A 25,434-nucleotide genomic window follows, 5' to 3' on the forward strand; every position below is an offset into this window, starting at 1 on the left:
TCTGTATCTAAAAAAAATTTTTTTTAATTATATCAAAATTACCTTTATTAAATTTCTGTTGTTGATTATTGCTCTTCACTTCAATATTGCATTTCAGGGGAAGCCTTACTACATATAAAGAATTATGTTCATTAGCATCTGATCTCAATCAACCAGATTTAGTGTATAAATTTATGCATTTAGCGAATCACCATGCTATTTGGAACTCCAGAAAGGTAAAGTATGTATTTTTTTAATTCATTTTTAACTTTTTAAAGTGACACTAGTCATCTGTTAAAATTTAATAGATGTGCATGCTAATATTCACACTTTTTTCTATTGAGTATTTTCAGCTTTGTGCAATTTCCAGTTGTGTTTTTATTTATTGATTTTTTTTAACAGTAGGGAATTCTTCCTCAGATATTGACTCTAGCCTGGTTGGCCAAGGGGACAGCATTGCTGCTCTCCAACTACCCTGCTGTAAGCATGTATGATTGTGAATCTCTCAGCTGACAAATGAATTATTTCATTGCCTGATTTATGACTACTGTCTTGCATGGAAGTTGTTTCACTTGGCTATGATACCAATTATATATTTGGTTTAATCCTTTATCCAAGTGTAAGCAAACAAAGTTTGCGCCTGAAGTATATTCAGGACTGGAGCAACTCGTGGCAAAGGTGGTATAACTTCTCATCACTTGTCTTAGTATTCCATTGCTGACATGTATAATGCTATGCATTAAGGGAAGAGTCACTACCCAGACTGGTTTCGACCTTTGCCACGAGTTGCCCCAGTCCTGAAAATACTTCAGTTGCAACCTTTGCTTACACTTGGATAAAGAATTAAACCAAATATATAATTGGTACTGCCTTGCATATTGGAGATTTGAAATTTCTTGAAAAAGTTCCATGCTTGGTTTCTTAAGCAAGGTTCCCACAATAGCCCGAGTGTACTTTTAATGAATTTTGCGTGTGTGTGGGGGGGGGGGGGGGATGTTTATTTTATAGCTATTATACTGATTTATTTTGTGTGGTTTATATAACAAGGTTGGCCATAAGTTCTTTTTGTATTCAATATGTAATATTTTGTTTGATATTTTATATGTGGAATGTATATGTTAATGAATGGGATCAGTCTATTGTAAAAAGATATTATTAATTATGAGGTGGTATCAAAAAGTTTTGAGACTAGCTCTGTTTACGAGAAATTACTTTATTTATCTACGTTTACACACTATCACCTTCAAAATAGTCCCCTTGCATAGCAATACAGTGCTCCCAGCATTCCCGCCACTTCTGGAATGTGTCCTGGAAGTCTTCTTCTCAAAGCGTGTCAAGCACCTTCTGCAATTTGCGCTGGATCTCCGCAACAGTGTCAAAATAGAGATCTTTGAGCTGGATCTTCATCTTCGGGAAGAGGGCGAAGTCTGCAAGAGCCAAATCTGGCGAGTAGCGTGGGTGCGGAAATGAGTTCACGTTGTTTCCGGCGAGAAACTCACATGTGAGGAGAGCTCGATGACAGGGTGCATTGTCGTCATGGAGCATCCAGTTTTTCACGCGCCACAGGTCCAGTCGCTTTCACCGAATGGCCTCCCTCAGAAGCCTTAAAAATCTGGCAGTAGAACTCGCTAATGATGGTCTGGTCGCTGGGGACGAATTCTCGATGCACAATGCTGCGAATGTCGAAAAACACAATGAGCATGCACTTGGTCGGTCATTGAGATGATGGGCTCTTCCGTTGTGAAGACTGTTGCTTTATCTCAGGGTCGTACACGTAAACCCAAGTTTCATCACCAGTAGTGAACCTCGGCATGAAGTACGGGTCATCCACGGCACGCTGACAGAGTTCTTGGCAGACTTCGACGTGATGTTCCTTCTGCTTCTGGGTCAGCAGCCTGGGGACGAACTTGGCAGCAACATAGTGCATGTTCAAATCACACATGAGGATTGTCTGGACTGTTCCGTATGACACACCGACAATAGTAGCAATGTTGTGGAGTGTTCGCCAACAATCTTCATGCACAAGTTGCCGAATGGTTTCGACATTTTTGGGGATTGAGCTCTTTGCAGGTCTTCCTGATCTCTCGTCATCTTCCAGTGATGTTCTTCCACTCTTGAAGCAAGCGTGCCACTCAAAACACCTCGAACGAGTCATTGCAGTATCGCCGTAAACTTGCCAAATCATGTCAAACGTCTCTGTGGCAGATTTGTCCAGTTTCACGCAGAATTTCACATTTGCTCTTTGTTCTAACTTGCTGTCCATGGTGAAATCACAGACATAATGCACATGTTCAGAATAACACCAGTTGCACAGCTCCCAATGTACACAGGACAGTGTCTTTTGGCACACTGACTTATGAGGTTGGTGCTCCCTGTGACTGTGCGTGCAGCCTTGTGCTGCCATCTGTTGGCATGTTACAAAACTAGTCTCGAAACTTTTTGATACCATCTCGTCTCATCGAGGGATGCAATATACTCTACAACTCTGCTTCCACCGCTCAGAATCCACCAACTGACCGCAACTACACCAATGCCATCTACCGCCGACCACTGCCACTAGTATTTCCACAGACAATATAATATAAATGTTACTGCATGATCAAAGATATAAAATATGCTTTGATCAGGCTGATTGAGGGTTGTGAGTCATTGAATGCAAGTGGAGTTTCAAATGAGATGGCTTTGCAGATCTCCTGCAAAGGAGATCTAGGAAGAATGTATGAATGGAGGCATTTGCATGCAAGCTAGCAATTAAATGTGAATGTGTATGTAAAAGTGTGTTAAAAGTGATATGATGAAAGCAGTAGAAAAAAAAAGCAGAGTTTGGTAATATGTCAAAAATTTCAAGGCTTTGACAACACATGGGAGTTAGATTAGAAAGTGTTTGGCAAAATGCAGAAGATGTAAGAATGGAAACAGAACTTACAAAGATGTTTTATGCATATTTTCATGGAGAAAAATTCATGACATGACTAAAACTATACATAAGCACATAGAACAAGTGAATGATGTGATCATCATCATGGGTGGAACAAATGACTTGAAAGGAGATAAGTTTTTGTATGCTATCAGATATGAAAGACTTATTGAGTGAGGTAAAAGAGATTGTTTGTTTTTGCAGTATAATAGATGTTGACTAAGGTGGAGAACTGTGATTGCAAATGAGTTAGTGAGTAGACTGTATAAAAGAAATAGTGCAGTATGTCAATGTTTGGAGTGATTTTGATCATCCAATACATCAGTATTGTACTTGTAAGATGAATTACATATGAATGGGTGTGGTGTTAGGTTTTTGGATGATTTAGTCAAAGGAAACTAAATGTGTCTGACTGGTAACGTGAAAGCTTGGATATTTTCATTAAATTAAGAGAGCCAATTTGGATCATTGCCATAGCATAAGAATCTAGGAAAAGATGTTAGCAGTGCATAATCAAGAGGGTTATTTGCAGAAAGCATTATCAGAATATATACCCAGGATCAGGAAGAAAAATGACATAGGTGTTGAATTAATAAATAGCCTTAAGCAAGAAATAGACAGAAGGATGTGGAGGTAAAAAAAAAAAAAAAGATGATTATCAAGCTCATGAACAGTAATTAAATGTGCAATTTGCAAGAAGAGTGACTAGTTTGGTAAGGGAGGAAAAAGCAGATTGTGAAAAGAAACTAGTCAAGCATACCAGAGAGAGAGAATCCCAGAGTTCATTTAACAAGTACTGATGATAGGGAGGTGATAGAAACATATGAAATAGTTCAGTTAATGAGCGATTACTTTGTACGAATGCACCACTCAGGCAAAGATAGTGACAAATGTAAATGGAACTGCTATGAGAATAGGCATTTATGAATTAGAAATACTTAGGATATTGAGGAATCTCAGTGCAAATGCAGTCTGGGATTGGGTGGGATATCAGTTCACATATTATAGTAATTGACATTGCCTCTGACTAGACCAGGGGTGTCCAACCTTTTAGCTTCCCTGGGCCACGTTGGAAGAAGACGAGTTGTTTTGGGCCACACATAAAATATACTAACACTAACAATAGTTGATGAGCAAAAAAACGTACAATATATAGTTAACATATTTAAGTAATTTAAACTTCATTAATTCATGAATTTTTATTATAAAAGTAAAAGACAAGACAGCAACATGAAATTAGTGAGATGTTTGACAATGTTTTTGAGACACTAATGCTTCAATATTTGGTTCGATGGAAGTAGTTGCAATTCTCAGTGAGTTCTCAAGTTGCTCATCAGATATTTTGGTTCTAGTTTTATTCTTCATGTGCTGCATCCTTGAAAATAGCTGCTCACAAATGTGGGTGCTTCCAAATAGCAATGACATGAATAAGGCATGATTATGAAGCGAGGGATATTTTTCTCTGGGAAGATCTATCTTATAGAAGTCCAGTAAAGAGACATGATCAAATTTTTCTTTAAGTTGAATGTCAGATTGTAGCTCTATGCATTCCATTTGAAAATTGGCAGGTAATATGTTATGTCGACTGAAAATGGAGTAGCAAATATACCAAAAGATTGATGATTTTTCAGGAAATCTTGAAACCTGTTCTCAAATTCCTGTATCCAATCGAAAAGCAAGGCTGCATATTTTTCGTTGTTCACAGGACCATGTTTAGCCAACGTGTCGAAATGCATAAAATTATTTGCCTTAATTTGAGATTGCCATAGTTTCAGTTTCATTTTGAAAGCTGTTATAGTTTGAAACGTATTGATCAGTTGGTTTTCACCTTGAAGATGCATGTTTAACTCATTTAAATGAGCAGTCAAGTCTACTAAAAATGCCAAATTTGTGAGCCAGTTTTCATCGTCAAGTTCTGGCACAAATTTTGTTTTTGATTCCATAAACAACTTGATTTCATTTTGCAAATCATAAAATCTTTTCAACATTTTACCTCAACTTAATCATCTTACTTTTGAATAGTAAATGATGTCCCCATAGTCAGCATCCATAAATTTAAGGAATTCCTGGAATTGCCGATGATTCAATCCCTTGGCCCTTATGAAATTTACAGCCTTGATGACAATCTGCATGACGTTATCCATCTTTAAAGCTTTTGCGCATAAATTTTTTGGTGTACTATGCAGTGATATTTCATCATATGTAAATTTTGGGAGGTAATTGCATCGTCTTCTATTAATTTTACAAGTCCATCTCTTTCACCTATCATCGCCAGGGCACCATCAGTAGCTATTCCAGATATGTTCACAATTGACAAAGAAAATCACTTTAATGTATTTTTCACTGCTTTGTATAAATCTCTTGATTTGGTTGTGTCTTTTAATGGCACTAAAGAAGCCATTTCTTCAGTGATATTATATTCATCATCAATACCTCTAATAAAAATTTCCAATTGAGCTGTATTAATAGCATCAGTACTTTTGTCTATCACCAAAGAATAAAATTTAAAATTAGCAGCTCTGCTCTCCAAACCTTTTTTGATAGATTTTCCCATTTCATCAATTCGCCTGGCTATATTTGCCTCAACTGGTGAGACAAACTGATTTTAGAAAAATCCCCTTTTTTTATCAGGGCAAATTATATTTGCCACGCTTTCCATACATTGCCTTAATAAACTCACCATCAGCATATGGTTTTGATTTTTTTGCTATCAGGTTTGCAACCACATAACTAGCTTTTACAATAGAATCTGTTTCAGTTGTTATTTTTTAAAAAAAACTTTGTTGAAACGATAGACTTTTTTTTTCAGTTCTGCTATTTTGTCTTTATGACACATTCTTTGATACACACTAAATTTTGCAGCATGTTTTTGTGTGTAATGCCTTTTCAAATTGTAGTCTTTGAAAACTGGCACAAATTCCCTACAAATTAAGCAGATTGCCTTAGTATTTGCCTCAACAAAAAAGTAGTCATTTGTCCACTTTTCGTTGAACAATCTTCCTTCTTCTTTAATTTTTCTTTTTTTTTTTTTTTTTGGTTCGGTTTTCTTTGGAGACGCTGTGGAAGCAATGCTGGAATGTTAAAAAAAAAAAAAATAGATTGAAAATTAGAAAGCAACATTTAAGAATCACCAAATCGCCAAATTTTTACTACTAAAAAAATTACTCGCCAAATCGCCACAAACACACCTAAAGTCTGCACCTTTCTTCAGTGTCAACTCGACTGTTTACACATTGAAAGGCATACCAGCATACCCATGGCGTACATAGAGAGACATCTATTGTGTGGTAAAAGTAGGAAGCAAGAGCGGCAGCACACCATTTATTATGTCGAGAAGTAACTACTCGCATGGGTGGCAATTTCGAATAAATACAATTATTTGAGAATGATTTTATGAATCTCTCATTGCTAAAGAACGTGTTAAATTCAAAAATTCATCGCTTATAAATTAATAGCATGTTAAAATTGTATTTGTAGTATTATTAATGGTATTTTTGTTGTAAGTTTACGATTTTTTGTTGGGCCATGGGTTGGACAAGCCGGGACTAGACTGTTTAAATTATACCAAACGGCTGGAACAATGCTATTGATTCTCTTGTTCAAAAACATAATAATAAAACAAAAAAGATAGGAAATTACAGAGTTATAAGCTTGCTGTCACAAGTATATAAACTGTTTATAAAAATATTAACAAATAGGAATCACAAGATTATTGGATGAAACTCAGTCTAATGGAGAAGCTGGATTCAGAAAGGGAATTAGTACAACTGACCATCTGTAGACCTTGAATAAGCCAAGAGAAAAATGCAGAAAATATTCATGACTTATTTTTAATGGTATTAACAACACCAAATGAACTATTTTATAAAAAGATGTTTTATTAATTTGCTTATATTTTGCTGACTTTCTAATCGGCATCATCAGAGCACAACACAGCATGTATACACAACAGTAAGTGAGTCCTACATTTTACTTAGCTAAAAAATTAGCAACAGTGCTTAAAAGTGTTGGTAGGTCTTTCCTCCTACATTAAAAAGTCAACTCTTTATTACAAAAATGAAAAACTGTCTTGGATAATCAAGATCTCTTAATCAATTTTGACGTTACTGCCCTCTTTACCAACACCCCCATCAATGACAATTCTCATTCTACAAATTTCTGCAAGACATTATAATCCTCTTAGCCCACTTGCTTCACTTTGGTTACTTCATGTGGTAAAACAACTTCTACCTTCAAAAAAGAAGGGATTGGCATGGCCTCACTCCATCTCTCTCTCTCTCTCTCTCTCTCTCTCTCTCTCTCTCTCTCTCTCTCTCTCTCTCTCTCTTCCTTCTCTCCATCCTCATCATAAACTTTATTATGGAAATTTTCAAGCAGAAAGCTCTTGAATCCACAAATTTAAAACCAAAGGTTTGGCTTAGATACATCAGTGATGTAATTGTAATTTGAACACACAGCCACCAAACTTTGAATGCCTTCCTCAGCCATTTAACAACAGAAGTGCATGTGATTTACAGTAGCAATAGAAAAACAGAGTTTCTTATTGTTCTTAGATATACTCATAATTCACCTTCCATCAATTAGGGTGTTTTCCTACAAGAGTCAATAGCTTTGCAGTAAGCTTTCTTCCTCATGGTACAGGGTGGCCTTGGCATTTCACTTCTGAGTGCAGTCATTGCTTGCTAGACAGTGAGCAGTCACATATGGCTCTGTGATGTGTGGAGAGCTCTGGTACTGAATCAAACTCCTCATGAAAATGAATAATTTTTCATCTTCTTGTTTATCATGGGCCCTCAACAAGTCCAAGCAAGTTCAAAAATCATAGAATCATCAACAGAAAACCAAAGTAAGAAACAAAAAAAACATCAGACACTGCAACAAATACACTACTTTTCTTAATCCTTGATTGAACAGGGGGAAAATCCACTTGGAGAAATGTCACCCTTCTTCATCCAGAAGGGTTGGCAGCATCTCCAAAGTCTAAAGAAACTGCATTCAGGAGATATCCTTATTTGAAGTAGCTACAAGTAGTGCAATCAGAAAAACTACTTTATACAATTACTATTCATAGGATATCAATTATGGATACCCTTCACAAAACCTTAAACTTTTTCTAGAGGCATAATAAATGAGTGGGATCTCCTTGATGTTCCCAATGAGAAAGAGAGATGCTCTGATCTCAAGGATCAGGGAGTGACAGCCATAAGAAGAATCCTCATGTGTAGGGAATGGCACCTGGTACCCACCAGGAACATAATTTTTACCTTCCACAAACTAAAACCAGCAAACATCTGTCAAAGCAGGTTACCTCAACCATCCAGTAAGGCTTTATATCTGTTAGACCTTAAAAGCAAAACACTGAAAATCTGTCACTTATCAGGAGGCAAACAGGCAGTATACCACAACAGTAACAACAATATCTGATAAACCTTCTTATGTCAAGATGGCAACTCCAAAGAAAATGTCAGTAGGATCTCTCTCTCTCTCTTCTTAGAATGAATCAAAGATTTTTGTATAGTTAGACCATTTTTTCCTGAAGATATGCCAAAATTGTTCCCGCTACATGAGAATCCTCCTATTAAAAAAATAATAATGGAACAACAGATGATCAAAGACACATCATCAATTAACATATAGCATGGATACCACTGCAACCCCCCCACAGGAATATAAAACAGTTAATATACTGAATGTCCTAGAGGAAGTCAAATTTCGATATGTTGGATATTTTTCTGAAAAAAACAGGAATGGCAGATGGTGGCCATTCACAACTCTCGCCTTTGCACCCTCCATTTCTTGGGGGAGAAACAGATGGATGGATGAACTTTGCTCCTTCCATATCGCACACTTATAAGATTGAATCTTGATTGTAGGTCCCAAGTCTCTGCCTGAGGGAATACGCTATGATAGCTAAACCTTGTTCACCATTAAGCTGTAAGAATTGCAACTGGGGCATTTCAAACTTCGCCAATCTCTAGTCTGTGCATTGAAGCAAATTAATCACCTTTTTTTGGCTCAGCATCAACATCTGTTTCTATTATATGCTACAAAAATAAAATCTTTGTCAGACCATCCCACATGGCAAACAATTTTGTGTTCATGGTGGGAGAATCTATACAATGTCCATCAGACTTCCATATGATACTTTGTGAATAAAAGCTCTTACATGCTCTGGATATTGGGGTAGATAACTTAGCTCAGAACTCCACTAAACATACTTCTACTGTGGCATGTGTATATATATCACCATGTAGATTTTCCTTTTGCAAGCAACCGAACTTTTTTATCCCACCTGTTGTTTACCAGCAGCTGTTTCAAGTTCATAGAATTGAATACTCTGATTTGGTATACCTGTCTGAACAGATGGTTGAAAATCAGAGGCAGTGGGATCTGCTGTCTTTCTAGACAGCACAGTATCTGTTTAGATCTCACTAGAATGCAAGAAATTTCTAGTTAAGCTGTATAGTTTGCCCTAAAAGGACATAAGATTGAATTGCTACCAAAGATGCATAACATACTCAGACTCCCAAAATTCTCTACAGGCAATAATATATCTAGATCTACAGAAACATCCAGAGCTCTCCCATGTCCAACACCCTCTCTCTCTCTCTCTCTCTCAGTTAAGCTACACTTGCATGTATGCTTTTGTTGGATTCCAAGCCCCATTGGGATCAAGGGAAATGCCAGCCTGGTTGGCCAAGTGGTTAGTGTATCTGCTCTCCAGCCAAAAGGCTGCGGGTTCGAATCCCTCCATGGGCATGGATGTTGTGATTGTCTGTGAAAATACTAGTGGTGGTGATGGACAGTAGATACCATTGGTTTAGATGACATGGTTTGCTGTAGTTGGTGGGTTGAGTGGTAGAGATGGACAACAGAGTAGGTTCCCCCCCTCCCTCAATGAGTCTTTGGACTCCTTGGAGGCATCATGTAATAATAATAAATGAGGCTGCAGATACTGTAACTTGTATGTCAACTTGTTTCCGTAATCGCCATCATCTGCCTGTTCTATATATACTTGAATACTGGCAGATTATCAGACACTAACTCTTCTCCCATTGGTTATCATCATGGAATAGAGAGATCAGTGATAAGCTCTATCAAATTAAGCCTGAAACTGAATTGTGGCAGTCTAGTCTGCACAGGATTGATAAAGAGACTCTTGCTTGGCTCTGTATAGATCATAATCATCTCGCACACTGCCTCCGTAGCTTAGTCAGTATAGACAAAGTCCTTTAGTCGGAAAGACCTGGGTTCGATTCCCGTCTGTGACGTGAGGAACCTTTATCTGGTCTCTTTTGACTAAACATGAGTTAGCCGGTCTCATATGGAGGTAGGGGATTTTTAGGTCCCCTAGAACAGGCAAATCGGCCCCTTGAACACACACACACAGATTACAGTCAGGAATACTAAAGACCCAGTCATAGGCCTGAGTTCAGCTATGCTTGTCCCAAGCCCGTATAAAATTAGGTGGGATTGAGATGGTGCCATACTTCCCTGTAAAAGGGGCCTCACGGCTGTTGTATCATCATACGCTAAATAAATAAATAAATCTCACACACTCCTTCCTTCTTAAGTTCTGTAATATTGGACTAACCATCAGTCATGTTACAATATTGACTTTCTCATTTCAGGAATGAGTCCAGTCATTATTTTAGCCATGTTCGTAATATGTGTAAGGCCTATACACTTGGGTAAATTTAATCACTCATCAAATATTTCTTTGGTTTTTAAATTTTTACAGGAAATACTGTATTTTTCGGACCATAAGACCTACCTTTTTAAATAGAAAAATCGGCTGAAAATTGGGGTGCGTCTTATGGTCCGAAGGTATCATTAAAATACGAATCTTTACACTGTACCGAAGCTGTTAGCGAAGTTCAGTTACTGGCACAATATGTTAATAAAATTAGTAAGTACGCCACTGAAAGTAGGTACTTAAGTTATCTCGCTGCATGTGGATGAATCACCGATTTAGAGCGTCAATAGTTATTATAGTGTAAACATATGTGCTTTTGTACGGTTCATTTGAATTATTTTTTATAAGTCGTTAAAATTTTTATCCTAAAATTAGAAAAAATGAGTGTAAAACAAAAAAGACTTTCATATAACGTGAGTTATAAATTGAATGTGATAAATTATGCAAAACAATATGGAAAAAGAGCAGCAGAATCCACCACCAACAGAAGAAATGGTTCGCGAGTGGAGAAAACAAGAGGAACAATTAATACTGCTATGTAAACACAAGAAAACATTCCATTCGCACCTAGAAAAATGGCCAGAATTAGAAGTACAAATGAAAAATTGGGTAACAAATCATCGAAACATGGGAATATCTGTTTCTACGAAAATGATAATTTTTGAAGCGAAACGATGGGCAACTGCTAATGGAATTTTAGATTTTACTGGATCACTGTCTGGTGTTTTAGATTTATGAAAAGACACGGGTTATGCGTGCATACAAAAACCACTCTAGCCCAAAAAATGCCGGCTGACTATGAAGCTAAAATTATACAATTCCATAGATTTGTCATATCAGCGAGAAGGAAATTTAACTTTGAGCTTAATCAAATTGCGAACATGGATGAAGTGCTTCTAACTTTTGATGGTCCTTCAAATCGGACAGTAGATTCAAAAGGCACCAAATCAATAGTGATCAAAACAACAGGTCACGAAAAAACTCACTGCACTGTAGTTTTAGTTGCGTGGACAGGACAAAACTACCTCCCGTGTTAATCATCAAGAGAAAAACGTTACCGAGAGATGAAATTCCTCGTGGCATTATTATCCATGTTCAAGATAAAGGCTGGATGTACGAAACAGGAATGAAATTATGGATACAGAAGATATGGGCAAAACGTCCAGGTGCATTGTTTAAAAAAGCCTGCGATGTTAGTGTGGGATCAATTCAGAACGCATAAAACAAAATCAACCAAGAAGCTTCTAAAAGAAATGAATATTCAACTGTAATCTTGAATACAGAATTAGCTGTCATTCCTGGAGGCCTTACAAGTCAATTGTAAGGCCTCCAAGATTAATAGATCCTCATGGATCTATTAATAAACCATTCAAAAATTTTATGCGGGAAGAGTGGAACAAATGGATGGCAAAGCCAAATCACGATGTTACAGCAACAGGACATATGAAACGGCCAACAATTTCAGAAGTATGTACCTGGGTGAAAAATTCATGGGAAGCTGTGAAAGAAGAGACTATTATAAAGTCGTTTAAGAAATGCGGGATAAGTAATGCGATGGACAGTACCAAAGATGACGCAGTTTTTGAAGGGAGTGACAACAAGAGTTGAGACGAAAGTAATACGAACAGTGACATTAACGAGACGAGTGATAGTACCGAGAGTGAAGATGAACTGAATATTGCTTATACAAATGATTGTAACAATAAATAAAAATTAAGTAAGAATTTGTAAATATCTTTATATAATAAAATGTTTTTTCTAAAAATCATCTCATAAATTTGGGGTGCGTCTTATCGTCTGAAAAATACGGTAAATATTTTTTGAATGTATGTAGATCAGATACATATTATGTGTATTCTTTTTATTTAATGAATCCTTTTTTGTATATAGCCTTCTTTTAATACCTAGTTGTTTTTATCTGTGTTAAATAATTTGTTACACTCTCCTTTTATATTCATTTTCCACTTCACTCATATACACTTATTTTTGCACTCCTTTAAAAGTTTATTTTATACATTTTATCTACACCTTTTTGCGCTTATTTATTTATCAAATTACTATCACCTTAGATACTGCAAATGACCTGAGTAATCCTTGAGGTATTAAACTCTGAATCAATCATTCAATCCTGTCATCCAATAAAAACTAGTGATTGTAAACCCTCTCAAAAATAGTGAGTAACAATATATATATATATTATATATTGTCTCCACGCAACATATATATTATATATGTTGCGTGGGGGGTATGCCAGTCAGAGAATTATAATTTAAGAGCCACATTGTTAATACACTGATTTCACAATGGGAAAACAAGCCTTTCCAATCATGCTCTTGTGACTTGGTGACTTTCCATAGGATTGATTGGAAAGACACGCAACTCATAATGCATCATAAAAGAATCTGATATGGGAGGGGGGGGGGGATTAGATTCCTGTAAGACTTGCATGAAAGAACAAAAAATCACTAGAAAAAGAAAATGTTAATAGGAGAGAGGCTAAATCCATAGGTCAATCAGTGATTGGATAAATTAATATAAAATATCAAGTCTGAATGTAATGTTTCATAAATTATGTTAAAAGTAGGAATTTTCTGTTTTGCTGATGTAATTATTATTTATTAATTTTATCTCTTGATTTTATTTAGTTTATATATATATATATACACACACACATACAGGGTGGTTCAAAATTCCAAATACAAACTTTGAGGGGAGGTAGAGAACATCAAAATCAACCATAGTCATATATGAAAGCATGACCGGAAACGCTACCAGAAAGTACTAACAGGGACACAAAGATACAGAAATAATACAAGACAGTAAGTAGTGTAAAAAAAAACTGTATTAGGCATAACCGAACAGTTCAGTAGTAGTTGGATACATAATATGGTAAACGAGGTGCATGTCTGCCATCTCAGCATTCGTAAAACGACGCATGTTCTTCATACGATGTCGAAAGCTTGAATGAGGAAGCCCCCAATTGCTCACCTGGAGCGCTGGCGAACAACACCACCTATCACTTTCGGGTGGCGTTTCCGGTCATGCTTTCCTATGTGAATATGGTTGATTTTGATGTTTTCTACCTCCTCTCAAAGTTTGTATGTGGAATTTTGAATCACCCTATATATATATATATATATATATATAATCACAAGGATCAAGCTAAGCAAGGCCAATTAGTTTGTCATTGAAAGTTTATTTTTCACTTGGTTAGAATATAATAAATTTAGTTTAATCCTTTATCCAAGTATGATCAAACAAAGTTTGCGCCTGAAAGTATCTTCAGGACTGGGGTAAGGTGGTGCAACACCAGGACAACTCCTTGCAAAGGCGGAGCAAGCTACCAACACTCCTATCTCAGTATCTCCCATAATGCAAAACACATCTCCTTGCAGATATGTCTAATGTTATGCATTAAGGGAAGGGCCACTACCCAGACTAGTTTCGACCTTTATTGAGGTCTCTTCAGTGGGAGCCAGGCCCAAGTGACGATACCAGTCAGAAGCGTTAGCAAAGTCATCTCTACCTATAGGAGTTGCCAATTGGTGTGCCACCTTTTTAATAAATTACTCTGGATTTAGAGGAAGATGGTGAAAGTTTATTTTTAACTTGGTTAGAATATAATAAATTTAGTTTAATCCTTTATCCAAGTGTGAGCAAACAAAAAAAGATTAAGGTCTAAAGGTAGAATTTTAATGTTATGAAGTTTTCTCTTTTTAACCTCAAATGGTAGTTGAGTCCATAAATCCAGTATAACGAGTGCTGTTCACCATTCAGTTTCACTAAATGAAAGGATCCTCATTAGCTCTCTGTATGCTGAGAAAGAACTAGATGAAAGAATACAGGTAGATGAATTAAAAGTATTAAATCTATTGCAGGAGGTTGATTCAGATATCACAGTGGAATTTGGCAGAAGTGTACAAGAGAGTGGGCAATGCCCTATCCTAGTGTTCAATTTAGCCCCATTATATGCATGATTCATAATGAGCAGAAGAACAAGGATGTTGATGGAATGAATTATCAAGCCTAACCTAGTGTTCAATTTAGCCCCATTATATGCATGATTCATAATGAGCAAAAGAACATGGATGCTGATGGAATGAATTATCGAGCTTTCAGTATCTTTGTCACGGTCATCAGGCTATTAGAGAGGCTGATTAGAAATTCCTTCCCAAGAAGGAATTTTTTGGGAAAGAATTTAAAGGGAATTTGCTACAAGCAATCGGTGAAGCCAGAAACTTGGGTGTTGTGGGGGGGGGGGGGATATGCCAGACAGAGAATTATAATTTAAGAGCCACATTGTTAATGTGAATGACAGTAATGATAACTGCCTACAGAATTGCACTTATGAAGATGGATTGATGGGATATGGTCTTCAAACTTTCATGAGTAGATGGCAAAGAACAGAGATGAGAAACATAAAAGTTAGTAAAGAGATTTTATAGTAAAGGCAAAATTGTGATTTGCTGCTTATGGCAGAGGTGCAACTTTGGATCACCCCTGGCATCTTAGTTAGGGTGTAGTTTGGAAGCGTGTGAGGTCTAAGCTGTTCTCATGATGAGAGTGTGTGTGTGGAGAATGGTATACTGTTAGATGTTTGGGTGCATTTTCAGTTATTGCCTTCAGAGATACAGAGGAATAATAAGTATTTAAGCACAAATGAACAAAAAATATTAATGATATTTAATACTTAATTCTTAGCTTACTTGCACTACTATACATATACAATAGATTTACAAGATTTTTTTCATGGGATGTGCATGACAACATATTGAAGTTCTGCTTTTGATCAAGCCCAATTAGAAAATGTAGCTGCTTTTTCATGTCTTTATTATACTGTTTACCTGGTTTCAAATTTTTTTAGGGCTAACTCAATTTTAATTATTTCTCATGCTACTACTTAATGATAACTTTATCTGCATGTTGATTTTGCATATTGAATACTGATGTTTATTAGACACACATATTCACAAGAAAATAATTTTTATTATTGCAAATATTTGGACCAGAAACTAACTGGTTAGTTTCTAACATCAGTGCATCAGCATAATCAAATGGGGAAGCTAGAACAAAAAATGTTAATCCTATTTACAGAGCTGAGCCATGTGCTAAAATGCCACCTTGCAGGTGGTTACAAAATAAAATAAGATTACAATTCAACACAGAATTAAAATAAACAGCACAGAATGGCACAGCATTATATTGAATGACCATTATATTGAATGAAAACATTAATCAACATTTAAAAAAAAAAGGAAGGGAAGGGGGGGGGAGCTTCACCTTTTGATTATGCTGATGCATTGATGAACAGTTAGCTTCTAGTTAATTTGCAATAATAAAAGTTATTTTCTTGTGAATATGTGTGTATAATAAACTTTATTATGTCACAAGTGTCATTAAAAGTTCATTCAATACTGAATTATAAAATAATTGCAGGGGGAATGAATCAATAAGGATAAAATGAAGGATAAAGATAGATCTAATCACTAGCATATTTTTCCATAGCTAGTCACAATAATATTATGATGAAGAGTGTTTTTTTTTTACATTTCACTCCTCATTTGATAATATTTGTATATTTATTTACTTGCATATCTTCACTTTATTTATATGTAAAAATATATAAAAATCATGTCAGTATAAGAGATAATTGAAAAGCTCTCCACTGTGGCTGGTTTGTCCTGTACCACTTTACTGTCACGGTTTAAGAGCTTTTGGATCACCACTTGTATACAGAGGTTAAACTTCATAAACATGATACATTTTAGATCATCTTTCATGTTGATAAGGTTCTGGAAATTGCTATCATCTGCTGTCAAGTATCACACCAATTTTGCTGTCAAGTATCATCTGCTGTCAAGTATCACACCAAGTCTTTGGCTACCTCTAAAAATCATGAAATATCAGTATTCCCAAATTTTTTTCTCACTCATCACCATTAGCTGATAATGAAAAATTCATTGGCAGCCTGGATGCAGACTGCAATCCACCATTTGCCAACACTGTTGTATTGTTTTCAGTTGGTAACATTTTTAAAGAAATAGAATTTGTTGATCTTCTATTTTAAAATACTGTGCAATAAGTAGTGAAGTTGTAAGTATGGTATGCTAACAATTTTCAAAAATACTTAAGTGATAAAACAACATGTATTTTGGTATAGTCTAGTTTTTAAAATAATCCCTGTGCTAATAATTACCCAAAGCCCATTCCCAGTTGAAACAGTAAAAATCTTTAGATTTTTTTTCATTCATTTTTGTTGTTGAAAATTATGCTTTTGGGTATGGAAAATATGGGGTACTTTTATAACTGGAAATTATGTGCAAAAAATACATTGATTATACTCATATATTATATATAAGAAGAGAAGCAATTACAATTTTTTAGAAAAGTCATAATTGCAAAAATATTTTCTGTTTTGTGCTCTTTCTATATCTCTTGGAAAAACTTCTTTTTGTAGTACACAACTTGATACATTCATCTCCCTGTAAAAGGAGTATTAAATATGAATTAACAAAACAAACAATTTTTTCCTTTCTTTTTTTGTTGACAGATGTCCCTGCAACATATTCCGGGTTGACTGTGCAGTCCACTGCTGATGACATATGGGATGCTCGAACATTTTGAGACAGAGCTCGTTGATCACTGACAGAGGGAGGGTTGTAGTCTCCCAGAGTATTTTTCTGCTTTGGTAGCAGCAGCAACTTTCCATCTATGAATGACGTAAGCAACGTTGGGTTTCGGTATACTGAGATGGATAGCAATGTCACAGACAGAAAGACCACTATTGTGACACCCAGCTACCTTCCCAAATTGGAAGTCAGTCAGTTCAGCTGAACTTAGCATCTTGACATCGAGTACAGTGCAAAACATGCAGCACATACCATCTTTTATTACCAGACTTATGTAGTCACCCATGGATATTTACATGTGGTAGGATCCAAAATTTGTATGGCAAATAAGGTGTCCCAATGGTTTTGTCAACATAGTGTATTTTAAAATTTGTGCTTTTGATATATATTTATCTTTGGGACCTGTGGACATGATCTGTTTCAAAAGTAATATATATTAGTGCAGCAAAAATTGCTTAATTACCAATAAATTCCTGGCTCTTGTTGTGTGAGTGTAAGGTTTTAAACCTTAATGCTGGAAAACCAGTTATCATTTTTAAGTTAATTTGTTTTTTTAATTGGCTTTATTTAGAAATATTATCATAATATTGATTATGCAGTTTTAAAAGTTAAATGAGAATAATTTACTTTTTTTTCCTCCTTTCTTTAAGGGTGCTGCATTTGGATTTGGAAGTATAGTTCAACAAGCTGGAGAACAACTGTCTGAGTATTTGCCAGTTATTGTTCCCAAACTTTATCGTTATCAGTATGATCCAAGCGTAGCTGTCAGAAACTCCTTCACTTCCATATGGCATGCAGTTGTGCCAGATACTCAAAAAACAGTAATAGACTTTTTTTTAACCATTATATATATTTATTCATGTTCTATTGCTATTTTTTAATGGAAATTTTTATAATCTATTGGAGATCTTTTTTCATTGATCTGGCTAGCTTACTGAACGGTGTCTTCATTCTTCAATCAACAGGCTATAGGTGTGAATCCCTAAACTATGCATATTTTTGAAAGACTGTAGGTCATAGACAATTTTCATTGCCTAGTGTGAGGCCAGCACTCTACCTGTCAAAATCTTGAAGTAGCTTAAGAAAGTACTGGTGTGTCCTCTAGAACAGCTTCCTGGATACTAATCCTTAACCTGAGTCTGTCCATGGTACTAAATATGTGATTGGTTTGCAATTTAAGTTACATTAAAATAGACAAGATATGATGTGAGCCGATATCAGGATGGTGAATTGGACAAAGAGACATTTGTGCTTATGATCCCACAAAAGGTTCTAGTAAGGCAGAAGGGGAGGAATTAGAGAAATTTGTTCTTCTTTCAGACCTAAACTATAAATTAGGAAATGAAAGTAATTTTCTTCTAATTTTCTTAGAGAAAAGAGCAAGTGTAATAATAATATCAAGTACCTGTTGGATTTCTCTTCAGAACACAGACTAGCCATTATTAATACTATATTCTAACATAAAAATGTGCAGAAATTCACAGAGAGAGAAGACACAAGAAATAAGAAAAGCTTTATTGACTGTTATTGTTGATAGTGATATCTTCATGCTAGTTCACGGACACATGGATTATACAGAAGATTTGAAATGAAAGTGCTGACAATTTAGTTTTGAACAGGATAAAATTTATTATATATATTGGGTTTTATCCTTTATCCAAGTGTTAGCAAACAAAGTCTGTGCCTGAAGTACTTTCAGGACTGGGGCAACTCGTGATAAAGGTGGTATAAGTTCTCATCACTTGCCTTAGTATCTCCCATAATGCAAAACACATCTCCTTACGGACATGTATAATGCTATGCATTAAGGGAAGGGCCACTACCCAGACTGGTTTCGACCTTTATTGAGGTCTCATCAGTGGGAGCCAGACCCGGAGGTGGTGATACTAAGGTGGAAGTAATGGAGAAGTTTTACCTGTACGAGTTGCCAAAAGGTGTCGCATCCTATGATTAAAATTCTCTGGATTAGAGATAAGTTTATAGAAGTTTTTTCACTTGGCTGTGCTACTAATTATATATAGGGTTATAGCAAACTTAGCAAACAAAGTCTGTGCCTGAAGTACTTTCAGGACCTCCTCAGTCCTGAAAGTATTTCAGGCACAGACTTTGTTTGCTAACACTTGGATAAAGGATAAAACCCAATATATAATTAGTAGCATACTTCCATAAAAAAGGGTAAAATTGAATATTGTAAAAATAATTATTATTGTTATTATTATTTTCATGGAGTCACAAAACTCATAGGGGAAGATCAACACAAAGTATCATACCAATCCTTAAACTCATTAACAATCTGCACCTTCACCACCTTCTCAGACAATACATTCCATACTCCTACCACTCGTCATGCAAAAAAAAAACTTACTTTTTATCCTTTTACTCACCACCTTTTTTTGCATCTTTCAAGGATGGCCCAATTGTACTTGCTCCTTTCCCTCTTTCTACCATATGAAAAATCTCCTGAGTGTTCCCTTTCTCTTCTCTATCCACCCTGCTCCGCCATCTGCATTCTCTCAGTCTGTCCTCATAATCAAAGTTGTACAGACATGATATCATTTTTGTTATATGTCTCTGCACCCTCTCTGAGGTTACTTCATCCCCTTCAAATCCTGGTGACCTGATCAAAGCTTTATATAATGGAACCACTACACTTATCTCTTGCTGTCAATGTCCTCAACATTGCAGCATTTCTCTGAGCTGTCTTTGCAACCTTTGCAAATATGTTCTCAAGACTTCAAACTCTATTCACAATCACCCCAAGATCCATTGCTTCCTCCACTTCTTCCAGCATAACTCCACTAAGTGAGTATGAAGTATCTATGGATCCCAATTTTAAAACTTTTGCATTAAACTGGCATCCCCATTCATTTGCCCACCTATTCCAGTCCTCTTGAACAAAAACAATAGTGCTATTACAAATAACCTTCCCAAGGTTCATATCATCTGCAAACAACTGAATATCTCTCTGTAGTTCTGTGACAATATTATTGACATAAAGATTGAACAGTAATGGTTCCAGGACTGAATCTGTGGATCTCCACTTGTAACGTTCCTACTCCCTGTTACTGCTCCTCCATATACTGGTGATTGACTCTCTGATATATATATATATATCAAAGAGTCAATCACCAATCCAATCCACTAACCTGATATCCAAACCTCTATGATGCAACTTAAAAATCAACTTTTCATGTGGCACCTCATCATCAGAATGTAAGCTTACCCTAAATCCATGCTCGCCTGCATAAATAATATTGTCCTCATCTTTCCAATTCTATATACATGCTCCCACCAATTTACCCAAAATCTTAACAACTACAGAAGTAATACAAACAGACCTATAATTTGATATCTCCATCCTTATGCAATAATGAGGCAAGTTCTTAGGGAAAAGAAACTTCATTACACTTCTGATAAATGCATTCAGTCTACCATTACTAGAAACTTCTCTTTGCTGTTTGTGATACCTAGCTGTTGTGACATCATTCATGCAATTGCAAATCAGAGAATAAGTGTATACTCTTCTTTGATATAAAGCGAACAACTGATGGCCATTAGAAGAGAATGCATAGAGAGAGAGAGAGAGAGAGAGAGAGAGAGACTTTGTAATAAAATGGAATGGATAGAAGAAAAGGGAGCTGTAAATGAATCCTGTCTTAAGAAATAAAGAAAATAAGTATAAAGAATAATGGCAATTTTCAGGGGATTCCTTGTTTTAAGTTCCTATTAAGAAGTTAATATATCAAAAAATAATAAAAAACAAAAATCGTATCGAAAGCTATTCTCTCTGTTTATGGAACTGACAGTTATCAAGTAAAAATGCAGGAACATTCCAAAATAGTTGTGTTCTGTTTCATTACTGGATAGTTGAAACTTATGAAGTAAATTGTTAATGTTTTTACTATTTTCCTTAAAAGAAACTGAATATACTGTTAGTAAGGCATATATTTGAAGACATGGGTATGAATGGTAATTTCTTGTGTAATTGGGTGCAAGGAAATTTGTGGCTGCTGTTTTTTCCTCTTGGAGAACTTTCATTAACTCAAAACATGTAATTAATGTCGAACATATGTTGTTACTTTCGAGAGCGAGATTAGCCAAGTTTTATATTATGTCTATTGGAGTCTGTGACTGAAATATGTTAATTTCTGCCTTTGCAGATACTTTGTATTTAGAAAAGATTTCATCCATTGTTTTAAGTTTTTATGAATGTATGTGTGAGTGAATAAAAAAGATCAGTATAGTTTTAATACAATTTTATTTTTTGTAGAAAAAGAAACTTAGTTTTCAAATATGTAGTACAGTGAAACACCAAATATATAGTCCTGGGGATAGAACCTGTAAAGTTAGAGGAAAAGAATAGATGGTTTAATTTATAAGGACAAATGTTGTACATGTTATCGAATCAATTCAATATGATATTGAAAAGGTATTTAAATATCTTGACAATATCATATTGAAAAGAAACGTGTAATAACATTTTAAAAAAATCAAAGTTGAGCAGCTTTCAGGGGTAAACTGTAAAATCAAATATTCAAGAACAAATGACAAAGCTTAAAAACAAGAACCAAACCTTACAGTCTGAGAGAATACAGAGAAAAGTGTAAAAAAGCAAAGCACTGTGCAAAAAATATCTAAACAGAAGCTATGGGAAGACTGTAGTAAGAAGATGGAAAATAAATATCAGGAAAGTAGCAAAATATTCTGGAGGCTATTGAAAAAAAAAAAGCTTGGAAATCGAGGGAAAAGTACTGTGAAAGAAATCAGATGACATAGGTTATATGAAAAATGGAAGATAAAGATATTCTAGATGTCTTGTGTTTGAAAAATTGCTAAATGAAACAAACATTTACTACATGGTGGTAGAAAATATTCAAGAAGAATGCAAACAAGAGTACATATTAATACTTGGTAAAAAGAACTATCAAAAGTCTAAAATGTGGGAAGGTAGTTGGAGTAGTTGACATTCAATCCGAAATGCCCAAATATGGAAGTATAAAAGTTTTGCAGTAATGATACTCGATAATTCATATGACCTGCTCAAGAAATTCGAATTGCAGGTTATTAGAGGAGAGCTGTCATACTATCTGTGTAAAAAGGGAAATAAAACTGAATGTGAGAGTTACAGAGGAATTTCCCTACTGAGTGTTTCTAGTAAGAGTAATGGAAGTAAACTTGAGAAAATGCTAAGAAAAATTGTTGAAGGGAAGCTTGAAGAACAACAAGCCGGGTTTAGGCCAAATACAGGTTGTTGGCATCAGATTTTCACTTTAAGACAAATAGTTGAGAAACATAAAAATATAGCAAAGATCTTGTAGATCTAGAAAAGAAACATGACGATGCCAAGAGAAAAGCTGAATTGAAGGAGGTAGATTATGATGTGAATGTTAATGTGCACCCAGGTATGAAACCCAGGTACACATTCTCCACTGTTAATGATCATATATATGGATCACATTATGAAGGAAAGTGTCATTACATCTGATATCAAAAATGGAGATGTTAATTTCAGCTCTTTACTTTATGCATATGATGTTAGACTCCTAAATAAATCCAGTACAATCTGCAGGATTCCCCTGACTAAACTGAATAACAGCAGTAATAAATTTAGTATGAAAATCAGCAATAAAAAGACGATGAAAATTGGCAGAAACACCAACTTCATTCTAAATGGAGAACCTAACAAGTAAAACACTTCAGTTATGTAGGCAATTTTAAGTGATGGTGCCAAATTAAATAATAATCAAAACATTAAATTAGTTGTATATAAAACAGTGTTCGAACCAATATTAACTTAACTATCTGAGAGCTGGGTGTTAGAAATAAAATGCTAGGTCAAAGATTGGAGACCACAGATATGAAAGATCTTCTTATAAGGATATTAGGAAGGAACTTGATATTGTCAGCATACAGGTTTATGTGAACTGAGCTAACCTCAGGTGGTGTGGTTAAACCAATTGGGAGAGGAAAGATTAACAAAATTAGTGTTTTGATTTTGACAGAGAGGACATATCAGAAATTATTTTGCCAGTATTATTCCATATGAAAGAAACAGATGGGATAGAATAATATATTGACTACTCTACTAGTTTTGTCAAAATTCTTGTGTTTCACATCAACAGCAGAAGTTCATGAATAAACTTAAACATGTTATAAGGAAAAAAGAAATAATAATGGAAAGCATGCATTTGCTATCTGTGAACTACTGGTAACTGCTTGCATGTCATGTTGAATTAGAGAAGACTAGACTTGATTTAAAATCATCCCTTGTTTTTTGTTGCACTGTTGAGAATGTTTGATCATTTCAGCTGATTCTTATACACTCTTGAGAAAAGCTGTAATCTGTGGGGAACATTTTGGTTTGTTTACCGTTATACTTGATGTTTGGTTTCAGATGTACGTTCTGCCAGTCCTGATTTGTGTTTCCATTGGCTCTATACATCCCTGATGTGTTCAGATCGACATACTTCTGACTCTCCTGCCTGTCCTATGTCATGAAAACAATAGATATAGTTGTACATGTAGGTTTCTGTCTGTGGTTAAACAGTTCTGTGGAAAGTTTTTGGTATCAACTCCATATTATAATATAAATAAGGAGTTTATTGAAAATAAGCAATTAAAACCTTTCAAGTTTCATACATCGTAAGACTTACATCATCAGTGGTAGTGATCCATGAGTTTTACACGACAAAAGCCTATTGACAATTAATTACACATATTTGATGTTTTTGATAACTTCACAACTTTTAAATATAATTGATAAACCAGAATATAAATGATGAGATTGACATTTGGAGATTACTGTATGTGTGTTGGCACAATGCTAGTTTTAATTAAATTATATTTAACAGTTGTGAAATTATGAAAAATATCTTAATATGTGTAATTAATTGTTAATAGGATTTTGTTGTGTAAAATTTTTACATACTACTACCCCTGGTGATGTAAGTTGTATGACGTACGAAACTTGTTAGGTTTTAATTATTTTTAATAAACTCCTTATTTATATTATAATGTGGCATCAGTACCGAAAAGTTGTATAGTTTCTGTTCGTGGTGTGTTGGCAAACAGATTAACAATACATGTACCTGTGGTTTACATTACATAGGACAAGCAGGTTGGGAAAAGTATGCCAATCTGGACACAACAAGAATATATAGAACAATAGGAAACATTCATCAGGTCTGGCAGCACATACAACTGAAAACAAACATCAAGTATTATGGCAACAAACCAAAATGCTCTCCATAGATTACAGCTTTTTCTCAAGAGTATTTAAGAAATCAGCTGAAATGATCAAACATCACCAATAGTGCAACAAAAAACAATGGATGATTTTTATATTCACTTTGTAACCAAGAAAAAAAAATTCTACAGATTTGCCATTTTATGGATAAGATTCAAAAAAGGGCAGGGCAGATTTTTTAGTGATGTACCCTAATCACAAGTCACATACCCATGCTTTCTCCTTTTTTAGTGTAAGTCCTACTTGTACTTTTTTTCAAAATTTTTGCCTACCTCATGGATATAGTGCCAATGAAGTTGGAAAAGTTAAAAAAAAAAAAGGGGGGGGGGGCAAAACAGACTGCTTTCAGAGTTACTAATTTGAAGGGGGAAGAGAATGATTATTAACTTTAAATTGTGTATATTCGTGTATAGAATAAGATATATTCTATACTTAGATTTACTTGTTCTGAAAAGTTTTATTTTTTCATAAGTTAACAAGTTAATGAAGTGGACTTATATACAGTAAATGGTTCCAAAAGGGATCATGATAATTTTTTAAATTTATTTAAATAACATTAGTAAAATCTATCTGATGTAAATACTCTTTGTAATATAAATATATACTGCAGTGAAATGAACAAAGGAAGTTTTCTGTAAAAGGAATGAAGGCACATCAGATTCATTGGTTGTTATTGGTGCAAAGGACTTGGAAAATAATAAAAGGATGTGAAAAGGAATTTGAGAATGTTGGTTAATCAGATCAAAGATAATCATGTAGTTGAGAAAGTGGCTAGTGTTTTGCTCAGCATGGATATGAGTTGCAAAAGAGAGCAGCGTTGATGGATGTTTGACTAAAAAAACACGTAGTCTGAAAATTCATGAGTTGCATTACAAGGGAATTTTGGTGTGGTTTAAGAGGGAGAAGCAGATGTGCCACGTTTAAATGTTTTGGTAATGTCTTTGGAGTGGCTGCTGGGGTGGAAGAA

The 25,434-nt window shown here is 35.2% G+C and overlaps 1 protein-coding gene across 1 annotated transcript in view; it reads left to right on the forward strand.

Moving 5' to 3' along the window:
• The window catches only part of LOC150095553 (proteasome adapter and scaffold protein ECM29), a 691,438-nt gene that overhangs the window by 423,133 nt on the left and 242,871 nt on the right, over positions 1–25,434 (forward strand). Inside the window, exons 26-27 of the mRNA XM_090409825.1 lie at positions 98–215; positions 17,872–18,042. Of these exons, the coding sequence (XP_090265951.1) occupies positions 98–215; positions 17,872–18,042 (289 nt within the window). The remainder of the gene's footprint in view (positions 1–97; positions 216–17,871; positions 18,043–25,434) is intronic.

Source organism: Typopeltis vanoorti, chromosome 20 (genome assembly GCF_054136105.1).
Source record: "Typopeltis vanoorti isolate ZY-2024b chromosome 20, IOZ_Tvanoo_1.0, whole genome shotgun sequence".
Taxonomy (NCBI): domain Eukaryota; kingdom Metazoa; phylum Arthropoda; class Arachnida; order Uropygi; family Thelyphonidae; genus Typopeltis; species Typopeltis vanoorti.